A 17,178-nucleotide genomic window follows, 5' to 3' on the forward strand; every position below is an offset into this window, starting at 1 on the left:
TGTCTTGCTTTAAAGAGGTACTTATATTGATTAACTTTAATTTCAACTGACGTGTGTTGCTCAAAATTACATTTGTTAATGTATTTTAAATGTTAATGTATTTTAAATTCATTCATACTCAACGAGATTTGGCTGTAGAGTACGTACTCTTTTAGCGCTCGTTAAGTAAGTAGCTGTTTCGGATGCAGCCTCAGTGTCTGGTCTCGCAGTTGCTTTGTGTTACTTATCTAACCCAAGTATGTTTACTTGCCCACAAGTTCTCCAGTGATCTACTTCGCGTTCTCTGGCACTTCAACGATCCTCTGCTCCTGCCATCCCACCTGGAAGAAAGGAGGGACACTTGAATCCACCAAGCTAAGCCACCAACCTCTATCCACGACCAAGATACTTCCTTCTTCCTTCCTTCTTTCTTGCTGGAGTCTTGCCTTCTCCTGCCACAGTCTTCAACAAACCTGTTGTTAAACTGATTTACCCTTGTGTTTCCATAGTGTTTGTTGATGCAGTGTATATATCTGTTATATGTGCATTATTTTTCTTCTAAACTTCATTACACATGCTTATACAGTGTACTCCAGATTAACTTGAAGTTTGTCAAACTGGTCAGTACATAAACAACTATTTCTTGGCAGTAAAATATCCTAGTTTCCAAGAGTCTGAAATATAACACATTGTGTAGTATTTATATGATAACTTAAAGGGCCCCTATTATGGATTTTTTAAAATAATTTTTCATGCAGTGTGTAAAAAAGCTCTAATTGAATGAAAATATCCTGCAAAGTTTTAAATCCGAAAGTCCACCGTGTAAAGTTATTGTCTCTGAAAAGAAAGAGTCAACTCTGAATCATTGAAATCCCCAGCATGAATCATTAGCATATTACCCGCCCACTTGTTGGTCTTTTCGCTTTGGTCTGAATGAAAATGAAATTCATCCTTTGCCACTAGGTGCTGCTTTTGGAGCGGAAAAATATCCGTTTTCCCGGTAATGCCTACTCAAAGCACCACTGTGCTCACAAATGCTGCTTTATCAGGCATTACAGGCAAGATGAAATGAAAATGGGACCAATCACCGCAGATTAGCGTCACGCAAAGGAGGGGTTTGGAAAAATGAATCGTTGAGCGAATTGTTTGGGAGTTAGTACAGAGCATGCAAATTTCCAAAGGGATGGCCTTGAAAACTATATTAAATTATTACCTAGATACCATCATTTGGTATTTCAAAGCAAAAATCTGTGACTGAATAAATTATCTTCATTATCAAACAACTGGTTCAAATAAATTGCTTCTCAGTACTCAAATTGATGCTTAAAAGTAGAAAAAATATTTTATTTATTTGTTTTTTGTTTGTTTATTATTTATTACATTTATTTATTCATTCATTTTACATTTCTTTGTAGATACAGTATATTTATTTATTAATATTTATTTTTATATATTTATTTATTATTTTGGCATAGTTTATTCTATGGTGTAATCATATTTTATTGTTTCCTTGGTTAGAACAAAAGAACAAATGAGTAAAATCCACTTACAGTAATATTATGCATAATTTATCCAGAAACGGTGAGATTAAAATGTTAAATTCATTCAAATTTGTCATGAGAAATTGGTTCTAGTAAGTTTTTGTAAGTATTTGAAGTGTTCAGACTTACAAAAGTCAGTGATCAGAGCTTGTTTCTGCTGTGTTCAGGTTCAGGTTTGATGCTGAATATAAGCTGCAGTGTTTCTGTATCAATCTGCTTTAAGTTTAGTGTGACTTTATCTCCACACTGACTTCTGACTGACACGAGTCTGTCCTCAGTGAAGTGTCTCTTCACGCTGGAGGAGGAGTCCCGCTCATCAGCGCTGACACTTTATTGATATATATGGAGAAAATCAAAATGCTGCTTTCTGATTTGTCACTGATTGTGTTTGATGATTTCCTCTGTTGTGTCTAATAAGGTAACAGTGAGTGTCATTGGCAGCTGTGAGTCTCTCTCTCTCTCTCTTTAGGGGGCTGACAGGAGCCAGTTTCTTCAGTGTGTTTGAGGGAGCAGTGGAGAAACTTTGGTGCTAAATAAATTTGACTTTTGGGTAAACAAAGAGGGATGGAAAGCTGTCTGACACTTATTTTATTGTATTCAGTGGTTACACTCATCACAGCTAGTAAGTATACTCAGGTACAGATTAAAAAAAATTTATAAAAAAAAAAAAATTAAATAAAACTTTCTATATTGTAATGTATGAATTTTATTTTAAATTGATTTACATGCGATTATGCAGTTATATGTTGTTGTTTTTTTTATAACTTTTATATAGTTATTATTGTATTGTTGCATACTCATTTCATGATGCATCTCTCATGGACAGACCGAGTGAATGTGAGGCTGATGAAAGGTGACAGTCGCTGTGCTGGTAGAGTGGAGGTTCTTCATGATGGTCAGTGGGGAACAGTGTGTCATTATAACTGGGATATGACAGATGCTGCAGTGGTGTGTAGAGAGATGAGCTGTGGAGAGGCTTTACAAGCACCGCAATATTCTTACTTTGGAAAAGGATCAGGACAAATCTGGATGGATGGAGTGCAGTGTAAAGGATCAGAGTCTACACTGAAGGACTGTGGATCAAGAGGATGGGGTAAACATAACAACTGTGGCCATCATAATTATGATGCTGGAGTCAGATGCTCAAGTAAGCGATTCCATGCACCTCATTCTTTAATCACTTATCAGCTTTTCTTCTCTTAACACAACATATGCAGTATAGAATAATTTAATATTTTGTTTCTGAGCTAGTTATAAACAATGAACCTACACGTAATTGTGAAATTGTAATGTTGAAATGACCGTTTTTTTTCTTTTTTCTTTATTCATTCAATCTAAGGATAGACTTAAACACTCACAGTTATTGTTTGTTTGTAACACATTCACAGTAAGACAGGTTCACTCACCGTGACTCTAATTAAATTGCCATTATGTATTATGCAAATATTTAGAAACCATAAACTATGGACGATTTACAAGACTTGCTGATGGACCTCACCTGTGCTCTGGGAGATTAGAGGTGCTTTATGGGAACACATGGTACACAGTGTGTGACGCTGCCTTTGACCAGCAGGATGCAGAGGTTGTGTGTAGAGAGCTGGACTGTGGGGCTCCTGTACAGGTGCTGGGAGCAGCTGCTTTTGGCAAAGGAGATGCTCAGATGTGGACACAAGAGATTCAGTGCAGAGGAAATGAAACAATTATTCGATTGTGTCCAACCTCAAAGGACATACAGTGCTCTCAAGACAACAACGTGGGAGTGATATGTTCTGGTAAAATGTCACTGTTTATCCTGTCAGGAAATAAATCTAATAAATTTTAATCACTAAATATACTAAAATCTAATTGTTTAATCAACTTTTCTTATGAACATGTAATGTATAGTGAACGGTAAAAACAGCAATAAAAATAAACAATCATTTCTCTTTCCTCTAAATTAATCTGTTACATCTTGTTTAAATAAGTTCTAATTTCTTTTCCAGGTTACACTGATCTCAGACTGGTAAATGGTTCAGACTCTTGTTCTGGTCGAGTTGAACGTCAGTACTTTAGTAAATGGGGCACAGTGTGTGATGCATGCTGGGATATGAGAGCTGCCAGTGTCCTCTGTAGACAGCTGAATTGTGGGATTGCTGTGTCTGTTGTGGGATCAGACTGGTTTGGAGAGGGAAGTGGTGAAATCTGGGCTGATGTGTTTGATTGTGACGGGAATGAAACAAAACTCTCAGAATGTTCCATCTCTTCATGGAGTCGAGCTGAATGTTCTCATAGACGAGATGTTGGAGTCATCTGCTCTAGTGAGTCCATATTACTGTAACATTTACTGATATTATGCTTCTGAAAGACTCAAACCTAATACAATATACAGTTTGTTCTCTATACATGTACATTTCAGACTAAAGATTAATGCTTGTGTCATTTAAGTTTTGAAAATAATTATGTAAAATGTAATAATGATATAAAGCATATTTATTATGCAAATGTTCCACTGTGGTCTTTAACACATTTTAATAAAACATGAGATCTTCTCCTCAGATTCCTCTCTGGCTCTTCATGACGGTCTGGTGCGGTTGTCTGGAGAGAGACAGTGTGAGGGGGAGGTGGAAGTTTTCATCCATCAGGTCTGGAGGAGAGTTCTGCTGGACTCCTGGAGTCTCACTGAATCCTCTGTGGTCTGCAGACAGCTGGGCTGTGGCTCTGTGCTCAACTTCTACGGCTCGTCTTCATCCAGTCCTGAACACAGTCATGAGTGTGTGACGGGCTTCCAGTGCTCTGGGAGTGAAGCTCATCTGGGGAACTGCAGCTCTCCACAAACTCTCAACTGCAGCTCCACAGAACAGCTGTCAATCACCTGCCTTGGTGAGAAGAACAACATCTGGGCAGATTCTTCAGTTGTTCGTGATCAATAATCTGGTTTTCTTTCTCTGAATATCAGGTCGCGGGTCCATCAGGCTGGTGGGTTCTGGGGGAGACTGTGCAGGGAGGCTGGAGGTTTTTCACAGCGGCTCATGGGGGACAGTGTGTGATGACTCCTGGGATATTAAAGATGCCCATGTGGTGTGCAGACAGCTGCAGTGTGGAGTGGCCCTCAGTAACCAGCAGGTACCAGCCTGGTTTGGTCCTGGTTCTGGACCCATATGGCTGGATGAGGTGGGGTGTGAGGGGAATGAGACGTCCCTGTGGAGCTGCTCTTCTCCAGGCTGGGGAAAACATGACTGTCAACACAAGGAGGATGTAGGAGTTGTGTGCTCAGGTAAACAGTACACTAGAGGAAATGTTCTCCATAAATGTATTTTTTGTTTTTCTCCCAAAAAAAGCTAATTCATGTGACAAGTGCTGATAGCACATACAATATTATGTCAGTAGACGATAAGATGCATCAGTATTAACGGGATTAACGGGACTCCAGTGGAGAGAGTGGACAGCTTCAGATACCTGGGTGTTCACATCACGCAGGACTTGACTTGGTCCTGTCATACCAGCACCCTGGTGAAGAAGGCCAGGCAGCGTCTGTACCATCTGAGACGCTTAAGGGACTTTAGACTTCCCTCTCGGGTGCTTAAGACTTTTTACACCTGCACCATCGAGAGCGTCCTGACGGGCAGCATCACTTCCTGGTTCGGGAACTGCACTATGCAGGACAGACGAGCCCTCCAGAGGGTGGTGCGTTCAGCGGAACGTACCATTCACACCGAGCTCCCTAACCTGCAGGACATCTACAGCAAGCGGTGCCTGACCAGGGCCAGGAAGATAGTGAAGGACCTCAGCCATCCCAACAATGGACTCTTTTCTCTGCTGCGTTCAGGTAGACGCTTCCGCTCCATGAAGGCGAACACAGAGAGAATGAGGAGGAGCTTCTTCCCGCAGGCCATTCGGAGTCTTAACCTCTCTCCACTCTAATCACATCACCCCACACTTCCACTTTGCACATTTTCATTACAATCTGCACTAATTTGTAGAAGGTCACGTAAGGATAAATGAGTGGGACTTACATACCTTTTTGTCTTTAGTATTCCTTTTACTCACTTATACACTTTACTGCACTGCACAGCACACGGACACTTTATCACTGACATACACTTTACTTTTTATAGAATCTATATAGAATCATATTCTATTTTTATTCTTCATATCTATTTCTATTCTCATATCTATTTGTTATTTTATTTTATTGCTAGTTTATTTCTATATATATGTTTACTGTACTTTTTCTATTTGTATTTTTGTAAACTTGAGGTTTTTCTTAATTTTGTTGGACAATTTGTTGGACAGTCGTACAATACATTTCACTACATGTCGTACTATGTATGTATATGTATGTGACAAATAAAATTTGAATTTGAATTTGAATTTGAATAACATAGTGTTAGGCTAACATATTTTTTTTAGATGCTGTCAGTGCTGGCAGCATGAATCAGCCTCGAATTAACCAGTTATTTTGGTGATATTTTAAATTTAGCACCACCTCAATTGCAGTTGTTTTAATGCACATCCTTTTCCATCTAGAGTTTAAAGAGATCAGGTTAACTGAGGGCTGTGAAGGGAATGTGGAGGTTTTCTACAATGGATCCTGGGGAAATGTGTGTTACAACAAGATGGACAGAGACACAGCGAGTCTGATCTGTCAAGAGCTGAACTGTGGAAGATCTGGCAGTGAACCCATTTATTCAGAGGGACTGAAGACTCATAATTGGCTTGATAAACTTATTTGTCGACGACATGATTCCACTTTATGGCAGTGTCCATCTTCACCCTGGGGACAGAATGACTGCAGTAGAGATGAAGTGGCCAAAATCACTTGCTCAGGTTGGATGATATTTAAGATAGTTTTAAGTTAATATGTTTGTTTAAAGATTATTTATGATGTCTAATGTCCTTTTCAGTGATGAAAAATGAAACGTTTTATTCACAGAGAAGGAGATTCATGAGTCTCCTCAGAGTCATCTGACACGTTCTACCTCACCATCTCCTCACCAGAGACGGTGTTCAAGTAAGTTTATCATATGGTTATATTTTCTTTATTAATCTTAAATTGTTTTGTTGCTGAAGCTGTTCAGTGCTGGTTGATGTGTGTGTTTTAGATCATGTTCCTCTCAGACTGAGTGGAGGGGAGGGCCGGTGCTCTGGGAGGCTGGAGGTGTATCATAACGCTGTGTGGGGCTCAGTCTGTGATGATCAGTGGGACATCAGCGATGCTCAGGTGGTCTGCAGGCAGCTGGGTTGTGGAGCAGCACTGAGGGCTGATGGGAATTCAGTCTTTGGTGCTGGTGAAGGTGTTGTGTGGCTGAACAGAGTCGAGTGCAGAGGGAATGAGATTCACCTGTGGGACTGTCCTCTCTCCCTGAAAAACCACACTGACTGCTCCCACAAAGAGCACGCTGGACTCACCTGTGCAGGTCACAGCCAAACATTTTTATTTTTTCATATATTTTTATTCTTTTTATATATTCAAGACATCATGATTTTTAATGTGTTTGTGTCTGTTTTGACAGATTTGTCAGTGTCCACTACTCCTGCCACAACAACATCAGCTTCTCCTCCAGTTTCTCTTCCAGTGCGCTCAACATCAGTCTCTCCTTCACAAACTCCTCCAGCAGCGTCTCTCTCCGTCCCCCCAGTGCTTGTGATTGTACTGGGAGTTGTGCTCTTACTGCTCTTAGTGCCACTGCTTATACTGATTCAGCAGAACAGAGTGATGAGGAGAGGTAGGAGAGATCCAGAGACTGTCATATTGTGTCTTATTCAGTGTGTGATCAGTCATGTGTTGTGAACTGACAGCAGGTTTGTCTGTCTACACTCACAGCTCTCTCTAAGAGAAGACACAGGACGACGACTGAGGCTGTTTATGAGGAGATTCAGCACAGACACAATCACTTAACTCAGAGGGGTGAGACATGAGCCATCAAGCTCATTTAATACCATTAATAAGAGTCTGTCAGACAGTTGATGTTCATCTATTATTAGTCCTGTTAAACCTCCTGCTTCAAACCACAGAATTCCTGACAGAAAACCACAGAGCTGCAGGTGCATGTTTATATGTGTGTGTGTGTTAGTCAGCGTCTCTTCCTGTGTGTATTTTTAGATTATCATTAGGAGATGTTCATATATTTTTAAGTGTAGTTGCAGGTGTGTGTGTGTGTATTTCTGGAAGACAGTGAGGAATGGGTTCATGTGAGGATACTTGAGTGTTTGTTAATAGGCCCAACAAAAAGGATTTCTGCCTATAATGCTTTTAAAAAGTGAAGAATTATTATTTGTGCTGTTGTCTTCTTTATGATCCAAAGGAAATGAGGATTGAGTCTGTTTGTAATGATAAACATGTTTCTGACTGCTCTGCTTTAACAGGGAGTCTCATCTCTGAAGAACTGCATTCTGTGTATGAAGATGCGGATGAGCTTCTCTCAGGTTAGAGATATATTATCTCTCTCTCTCTCTCTCTCTATATATATATCTATATCTATATATAGTATATTCACTCCATATTCCACTAAAATATATTTTTAAATTAATGCACCTAAATAATAAATAAAGAAATAAATTAGGGCTGTCGCGATTCGTCGAGACTAGTCGATTATTAAAAATCGTCGACTTAATTTTGCTCGCGTCGACTAACTGGCAAAATACCGGAAGTGGCGCATTTCACAGACGAGAATCCATAAAACACATTTTTAGACAATTTTCCAAGGCTGCATGATATATTAAACCCATTTAAAAACCATAATTAAGCATAATTGTGAATTCACAAAAGCTATGATTTAATTAAATAATTATATGCGATGCAGTTCTAACACAGTATATGGTCTTTAATTGTTTACATGCGTGTAGTTAAGCACGTGCATCTCACAGCTGCTCCACAGAAACTGTTATCATTTACCTGTGGAACATCTCAAACTCCATCTCTGGATGCTGTTGTGAGTTTGGGTTTATTATAACCTTCATCTGGGAACGCAACGTGTGCCATTTCATCAGATTTGTGAGGTAAATCATTTATAAATCTACAGGAGAATACATCGCGATTTCAAAATAAAAGCTCAAACCCTCACTCTGAGTTTACACGGTTTGATCTCCACATATTCATTTAATTACAGCGGCTATAGCATTTCTGTTCTAAAGAAATGGACAAATATTAAAGATTAAGTGTACGTTTGAATTAAATGGTGCTTGGTCAATATTAAACAGTAATGTGTAAAAATAATCATCAGGCCGTCGGCGCCCCCTGAAGGCCTTTGTTGTAATGCGTAATCTACATTAACTCTATTGTTTATAATACATTATGTATTTTAACAGTTTTGTTCAATAAAACCATATGATTTCTTGATTTTGATACTTTATTTGAACTAATTATTATTGCATCATTGCTATTATATATGTAGGCTACTTTATAAGTCATTTTAAAAGTTATTGTTCACTTAAATCCATTTTTATTACCACAAAGAAAATATATATAATTATAGGGCCCTGTGAAATCCGTTTTATTTCCAAATTCAGTTTTGTTAAATTTTATTAATCAAAAAGCCAGTCTAATTGAGTTTTACAGTTTTATCTGTACCCAATTCTGTTTTCCATTATTTTCTGGATTCCATTTTAATTGTTCCATTAAATTTTAATAATAAAAAGCATATCCAATTAATTGATTTTATATATAAAAAAAAGTATTTTTTCAGAAATACTGCACATTTACATTTTTCACCTAAATAAATTCTGGTAAATAATATTTCTGGTAAATACTTCTTTAAAAAGTGTTTTTTGATTATAATATTATTATTAGTAGACTAGAACATGTGGATATGTTGTCATTCTTACACTATAATACTGAACTTTGATTTCAGTGATTTGGACTATGAGATGGACGCTTGCTTCTTGCACTCTATGTTGCACTTCACTTTTGCTTTAAAAAAGGATTTCATAGAAATTTAGATTTCATTTGGTTTAATAAAATATTTTTAAGTAAAATTTTGATTTTTTTTTGCCAGAAATTAGTCGTTAGATTAATCGAAATAAAAATAGTTGTTAGTGGCAGCCCTAAAATAAATGAACAAATTATATAACATATTAATGACTCAATACTCAAATACTTCTGTTTACTTAAATATTAACAGTCTGCTCTCCTTTTTTAGCAAAAGAGTTCAAGACTGCATATTATGATGATGTCACTAATGGCAGTGGCCTAAAAGGTCAGGGATCACATGATTAAATACTAAATGTTCAACAAATTCTCAGTCTCATGATCTGCAACAAGAACATATTTTGGCTTTTGTATCCAAACATACTGTCTGTTGATGCAGAAGAGATGCTGAAGGAAATCACTCCGGGATACTATGATGATGTCATCACTGATGGACTGAAAGCAGATTGTGAGACAGGTGTCTCTCTCTTACTCTACAACAGCTTATAATACACTTTTAAATTGAAATATTACAGTATATTGAAGATAGATGTTTCAGATTTGTTCTGAACGTAATGAATGTGTGAATTTGTAGAAGATACACCTGAGAGCTATGATGATGTCATGACGAGCGAACTGAACTCTGATATCAAAAAAGGTGTTTTACTTTTTATCAATTTTTTTAAAATAATATTCCTCTAACATAAAATTGTTTTGGATATTATTTTATCTTAATATCTTAATGTTTTTTTGTTTGCTTATTTAATTTTGAATCATATTTTTATGTGTAGTGGACGCACCAGATAATTATGATGATGTCATCATTAATAGACGGAGATCTCAAGGTGTAACAGGTGAGATGCACAGAACCTCATTTTTCACCCTTTCTATGTTTACATGAGTATCAGACATTTGTTTTGTGTAATCAAGACATTTAATGGAAAAGGGATCCTTCAAATGTGATAAAGTAGTTTATAAACTGATATGATATGTTTTCATGTCATTCTTGATCAGAGAGAGTTCAGGAGGAGTATGATGATGTGATGAGTGTCAGTGAAGATGTGAGAAACCTGTTGGGTAAGTTACTGTATTATAACCCTTTTGTTCTCATTATATTATCTTTATTTATATTTTAATATTCTTTAAAATGTTCAATTTTTAAAAAAAAATATTCATCCAGTTACAACATTTGACATGATTTGTTTTTAATAACAGATTATGATGATGTGGAGGAGTCCAACAAAGAAGATGGCCTAATGATTACAGCTGCCTCGGCTCAAAAAATTTGAACTCTTAAAAGCTTTGAGTGATATTGTTATTGATGTTAAATCTCAGGTTTTTGTGTTTCTCCTTTTTTTGTATTAAAACTTCTATGCCTTTGTAAGATTTTGTTGTATTGTTTTTTGGCCTTGTTAATAGCAATATATTTTTGTGTGTATTTCAATAAGACATTACACACAGCCCCTGAATTCAAATGTCCGATCTTACCTTTTAATGCATAACCATGGTGACAATTTAAGCAGAGGCGGACAGTAACTAAGTACATTTACTTAAGTACACTTTTTGAGTATCTGTACTTTACTTGAGTATTATTTTTTTCTGGAAACTTATGACTTTAACTTTACTATATTTGAAAGACAAATATTGTACTTTTCACTCCACTACATTTCTATCAAGGTCCTCGAAGTATAAAGTCGTTACTATGTAGCAGCTTTGAAAGTCAGTGGGTGATTTTTTTTTTCTTCTCCAAAAGGTGACTTTCTTTTTTTTTCAGACAGTTTATCAGTAATCACTCTTGTAGGGCTACATGAAGTGATTTCCCAGTATTTTTGTGAACACTGACCAGTTGCAAATGTGATATTTATTTACAACAATTCAATAATAAAAGGTTAATAATGTAGTATATATTAGACAAATGTAGTATATATTAGACACAATATTGTCTGATTTAGCTAAATTGTGTACGTGAAAATATTACCTATAAAGCCACAGAAGAAATGTTGTGCTTCTCCTAATAAAACACAATAGATGTTGGACTTGAAGCAGCACTACACAGACCGTTATGTGTGTGACATCAAAGTACCACAAGAGCAATAGACAGCATTTTTTAACATTTTTGTTTTGATGTCAAATAGGTCTTGGTGTTTTGCTTTTTTGTTAAAGTAGTGTTACTGTTATAAAGTTATACAGCTACAGTTCTGTTGCTGGGTTTTAAAGCAGGTTTGATTTTTTTCCCTTCCTTATCACTCTGTATTTACAGGATTTCACTGTCCACTCTGTTCAAATGTGGATGAATGACTACACATAGATATGTGCACACTGTCAGAGCTGTGGGAGATCCTGCTATTGTGGGGATGGATAGGGGTGTTACATTTTTTTGTTTGTTTGTTTGTTTTGTTTTTTCCCGATAGGTTTTTAACATTCTAAAAGCTGTTTATTCCAAAGATACTACAAGCTAGTCAGTGTATTCAGTAGGTGTAATGTATTGCAAGTTGCTTTAGAGGTATTGCTAGTATTGAGTACAACAATAATAAAACAGTGCATTGACATAAAAAAGGAAATTTACTTTTAGTACTTAAGTACTTTTAAAAGCAATTACTTCTGTACATTTACTTAAGTAAAAATCTGTCTTTTCAACTTTTACTTGTAATGGATTTGTGTACTTTGTCCGCCTCTGAATTTAAGACATCCTAAACATAAGTCCAAATTACCATCTGTGATTTAACAGCCCTCAGCATCGTCACAGCAAGTATTGGAGTTTTGTCAATGGATAATGCTGAAAAAATAACAATTCTTTGCATTTATTTTAATAGAAAAAAAAATATCACATACAACAATTGTGTGTTTAAAAGACATATTTCTTCTTATAAACCATATGAATCACTTTAACTTTAACGATACATTAATAATGCTGAACAACAGAACCGCAGTGCAGCTCATATCCATAAATATAAAACAAACGCAGTTTCCTGTTGTATGACGTCACAGCAATGTCCTCTACACAAGTGCTGCAGACATAAATGAAACCATGGTAAATGTCCTGCTACTTCATAGTACTTATTTTGAATGGAAAATTACCATTATAAGAGATTTTTCATTCCTGACAAGCTATGTAGTGGCAGGTTTCGTTCTGGTTGACTGTAGGTAAGTGTCCATCGAGCGCTCATTTAGTTATCTCGATGTTAATATCTCGTTAATATCTTCCCCTTGTGGGGAAGTCGTGGCCTAATGGTTAGAGAGTCGGACTCGTAATCGAAAGGTTGCGGGTTCGAGTCCCCGGCCGGCAGGGATTGTAGGTGGGGGGAGTGAATGTCCAGCGCTCTCTCCACCCTCAATACCACGACTGAGGTGCCCTTGAGCAAGGCACCGAACCCCCAACTGCTCCGGGTGTGTGTGTGTGTGTGCATTTGTTCACTACTCACTGCTGTGTGTGTGCACTTGGATGGGTTAAACGCAGAGCACCAATTTCGAGTATGGGTCACCATACTTGACAATACGTCACGACTTTGCTTTACTTTACTTTTTTTACAGTTTTGCTGAGTGAGCTCCAGTGATTCAGTTCAATGATTCACTGAACAATGCAGTCTAAAGAACCGACTCAAAAGATTCATTCTGGAATTGTTCTGATTCTAAACAGCAAACTGAAACAAGACTTAATTCCTGAAGTATAGTCAGGATAAATATTTGTCTGGTCAGTGGGCCTATAGCTACTGCAGTGAAATATTTATGAGTAAAATTGTTCTGGCACAGACAAGAGTATTTTATTTGGGTCTCGTGTTCCAGTTAAATGAGTTTGGCGAAGCTCCTACTGTACAGGTACATCTCAAAAAATTAGAATATCATGAAAAAGGTCAATATTGTGTCTCACTCATTTCAGAAAGTGAAACCCATATATTATATAGATTTGTTACACAGTGAAATATTTCAAGCTTTTATTTCTTGAAATTTTGATGATTATGGCTTACAGATAATGAAAACCCAAAATGCAGTGTCTCAGAAAATTAGAATATTACATAAGATCAATAAAAAAGGATATTTTAAACAGAAATGTCAGGCTTCTGAAAAGTATGTTCATTTCTATGCACTCAATACTTGGTTGGGCCTCCTTTTGCATGAATTACTGCATTAATGCGGAGTGGCATGGAGGCAATCAGCCTGTGGCACTGCTCAGGTGTTATGGAAGCCCAGATTCTCTATGGGGTTCAGGTCAGGCGAGTTTGCTGGCCAAACAAGCACAGTAACACCATGGTCATTGACCCAGCTTTTGGTACCTTTGGCTGTGTGGGCAGATGCCAAGTCCTGCTGGAAAATGAAGTCAGTATCTCCATAAAGCTTGTCAGCAGAAGGAAGCATGAAGTGCTCTAAAATTTCCTGGTAGATGGCTGCGTTGACTGTGGACTTCAGAAAACACAGTGGACCAACACCAGCAGATGACACGGCAGCCCAAATCATCACAGACTGTGGAAACTTCACACTGGACTTCAAGCAACATGGATTCTGTGTCTATCCACTCTTCCTCCAGACTCTGGGACCTTGATTTCCAAATGAAATGCAAAATTTACTTTCATCTGAAAAGAGGACTTTGGACCACTGAGCAACAGTCCAGTTCTTTTTCTCCACAGCCCAGGTAAGATGCTTCTGACGTTGTCTCTGGTTCAGAAGTGGCTTGGTAGCCCTTTTTCTGAAGACGTCTGAGCGTGGTGACTCTTGATGCACTGACTCCAGCTTCAGTCCACTCCTTGTGAAGCTCTCCCAAGTGTTTGAATCAGCTTTGCTTGACAGTATTCTCTAGCTTGCGATCATCCCTGTTGCTTGTGCACCTTTTCCTACCCAAATTCTTCCTTCCAGTCAACTTTGCATTTAATATGCTTTGATACAGCACTCTGTAAACAGCCACACCTTTCAGTAATGACCCTCTGTGACTTACCCTCTTTGTGGAGGGCGTCAATGTTTGTCTTCTGGATCATTGCCAAGTCAGCAGTCTTCCCCGTCTTCCCCGATATTTTGAGATACTGATTTTTGACTTTCATGAGCTGTGAGCTCTAATCATCAAAATTAAAACAAAAAACGTTTGAAATGTTTTACTTTACATGTAATGAATGTAAAATATATGAAAGTTTAACTTTTTGAAATAAGTTACACGAAAAAATTTACTTTTTCACAATATTCAATTTTTTTGAGATGTACCTGTATATAGGCATAAAGTTTGTCATCTCTTTTTTACTGCTACCTACAGGAGCAGATCGGTATTGCAGTATTAAACACGTACAAGTACAGTTGCAAACTTGGTCTTGTATTCTTGTATGATGAACTGCGTATGGTCACAAGTATACTTTATTGTCTTTCTAATTCTTTAAAAAATATACTACTAATATTCTGTATTAATATATGTGACCCTAGACCACAAAACCAATCTTAAGTGTAATTTTTCAAAATTGAGATTTATACATCATCTGAAAGCTGAATAAATAAGCTTTCCATTAATGTATGGTTTGTTAGGATCGGACAATATTTAGCCGAGATACAACTATTTGAAAATCTGGAATCTGAGGGTGAAAAAAAAATGTAAATATTGAGAAAATCGCCTTTAAAGTTTAAATATCACTAATGAAAAATGAAGTTTAGATATATTTATGGTAAGAAATTTACAAAAAAGTCTTCATGGAACATGATCTTTACTTAATATCCTAATGATTTTTGGCATAAAAGAAAAATCTATCATTTTGACCCACACAATGTATTTTTGGCTGTTGCTACAGATATACCCCCAGCGACTTAAGACTGGTTTTGTGGTCCAGGGTCACATATGTACTGTATACGGTGTACTTGACAAGCGTTGCTAAAATAAACTTCTGAATAAATAACAATAATTAAAACACATCTTTAAAACAGTTAATTTAATTTATGTTTGCATCCAGCTAATATTTGTGAACATGAACTCAAAGCGAGAAGCATGAAGCAGTTTGTATTTGTATATCTGCAGGAGCTAAGCTTTGATGCTGTAAATAAACTGGAATGTTTCCTGTCCCTGAAATCAGTTTCCTGTATGTTTGACTTTGTCACCCCTATATCTTGCATGTTTCTCCCCAGTTAAGTGTCGCTATGAGGTGGAGGAGGTGTCCTGTTCATCAATGCTTATGTACTTTCAATAAATATGGTGAGAATCAAATACGCTTTCTGATTTGTCAATGAAACTTTTTGATGACTTCCTCTCTTCTGTCTAATAAGGTAAACGTGTCTTTGATTGGCTTGTTGTTTGGTGATTGTGCAGCTTTCTGTCTCTGTCTCTCTTGATCCTTTCAGATCTGAGTTGATCAAACAAAGTGTTTGATCAGTAAAGATGGAGAGTTATCTAACTATCATTTTGTTGTCTTCTGTGATCAAACTCGCCAGAGCTGGTACGTACAGAGAATCCTTATGTGTTAGTTAATGTTGTAGTAATTGACTCAGTTTTTAGTGTTATGAATTGGTCATAATATAATTTATAAGTTCAGTTTTTTTATGTGTAATATTTGCATTAATATAAAAGTGAATTTTAATCTCGTGTGGTAATTTTGTCCTCCCTTTTCACTGACTTAATGTCTGTTTAAGTCCATCGTCTCCAAAATACATTTTATATATATATATATATATATATATATATATATATATATATATATATATATATATATATATATATTCTGTATATATATATATATATATATATATATATATATATATATACACATATATTCTCTATCTTGTCTACAGGTAATGTGAGGCTGGTAGGTGGTAATAATTCATGTGCTGGTAGGGTGGAGGTTTATTATAATGAAGAATGGGGAACTGTGTGTGATGATTATTGGGATTTGACAAACACTGCAGTGGTGTGTAGAGAGATGGGCTGCAGTGATACTCCAAACACAATGCGTGATGCTCCCTTTGGACCAGGATCAGGAAAAATCTGGATGGATAATGTAAAATGTAGTGCATCAGATTCCTCAATATTCGAATGCTCAAAAAGGGCAATGGGTGACCATAACTGTGAGCATAGTGAAGATGTTGGAGTAATCTGCTCAGGTAGGCTGATTTTCTAGCTTTCATTATCAAATAAATGTACCATTGTTTACTATTATTATTATTATTAAAACATGCAAGTACTAAGTAGATAATCTAAATCAGAGTTTAGAGTTTAGGAAAGACCAGGTAGTACAGGGTGAATTTAACCATTTACAGTTGAGCTATTGAGGTGAAATTGCCTCTTACATCAATCTTATAGGACCGCTGATGATGTGAAATATACTAATATAAAGAATCGGCAATACATGAAAATACCAATTAAAAAAGTTAAATGTTGATTTATGATCTGAATTGTGATCATGTTTAACAACAGCATGTGTAATTTCATATGTCGCATTTACTCTAAATGTTACAAGCTATCAACTAGATTTTAAAAACAGGCCTTAAAAATTTTGTTAACAAAATAAACGAATGTACAAATTCAAACCAATGTTCCGTTATTGTTACTGTTCATCAAAATGCTAAATTTGGTATTATATCAGGAATGGACGTGGTCCACCTTCTCCCCCATGCACTGGGCAATGGTGACTCCAGAATATTAAATGATTCTGCTTAGCTAAAAATATTGTTGTGTTAGACACATATGCTTACATTCTATCCCTGACTAAATTTTATTAAATTATGCAATCCACTCTTACTATATATATCAACATAACTCTTTTTTAGTTTTTGGGAATGTTTTTTTATGTTATATTATTATTTTAAACAGTTGTT

The 17,178-nt window shown here is 36.5% G+C and overlaps 1 protein-coding gene across 1 annotated transcript; it reads left to right on the forward strand.

Moving 5' to 3' along the window:
- Window positions 1-2,327: 2,327 nt before the first annotated feature.
- Window positions 2,328-10,694, forward strand: LOC306861870 (scavenger receptor cysteine-rich type 1 protein M130-like; the record flags this gene model as incomplete). Its single annotated transcript, XM_079404357.1, has 17 exons — window positions 2,328-2,667; window positions 2,972-3,292; window positions 3,503-3,817; window positions 4,056-4,379; window positions 4,456-4,773; window positions 6,027-6,326; window positions 6,433-6,510; window positions 6,602-6,916; window positions 7,013-7,225; window positions 7,324-7,407; window positions 7,866-7,925; window positions 9,638-9,694; window positions 9,806-9,883; window positions 10,001-10,063; window positions 10,197-10,259; window positions 10,420-10,482; window positions 10,621-10,694. 17 exons carry the CDS (start codon window positions 2,328-2,330, stop codon window positions 10,692-10,694), a joined length of 3,066 nt encoding a protein of 1,021 aa, XP_079260483.1.
- Between the last annotated feature and the right edge of the window lie 6,484 nt (window positions 10,695-17,178).

The sequence above is a fragment of the Barbus barbus genome, assembly GCF_936440315.1.
Source record: "Barbus barbus genome assembly, chromosome: 42".
Classification (NCBI taxonomy): Eukaryota; Metazoa; Chordata; class Actinopteri; order Cypriniformes; family Cyprinidae; genus Barbus; species Barbus barbus.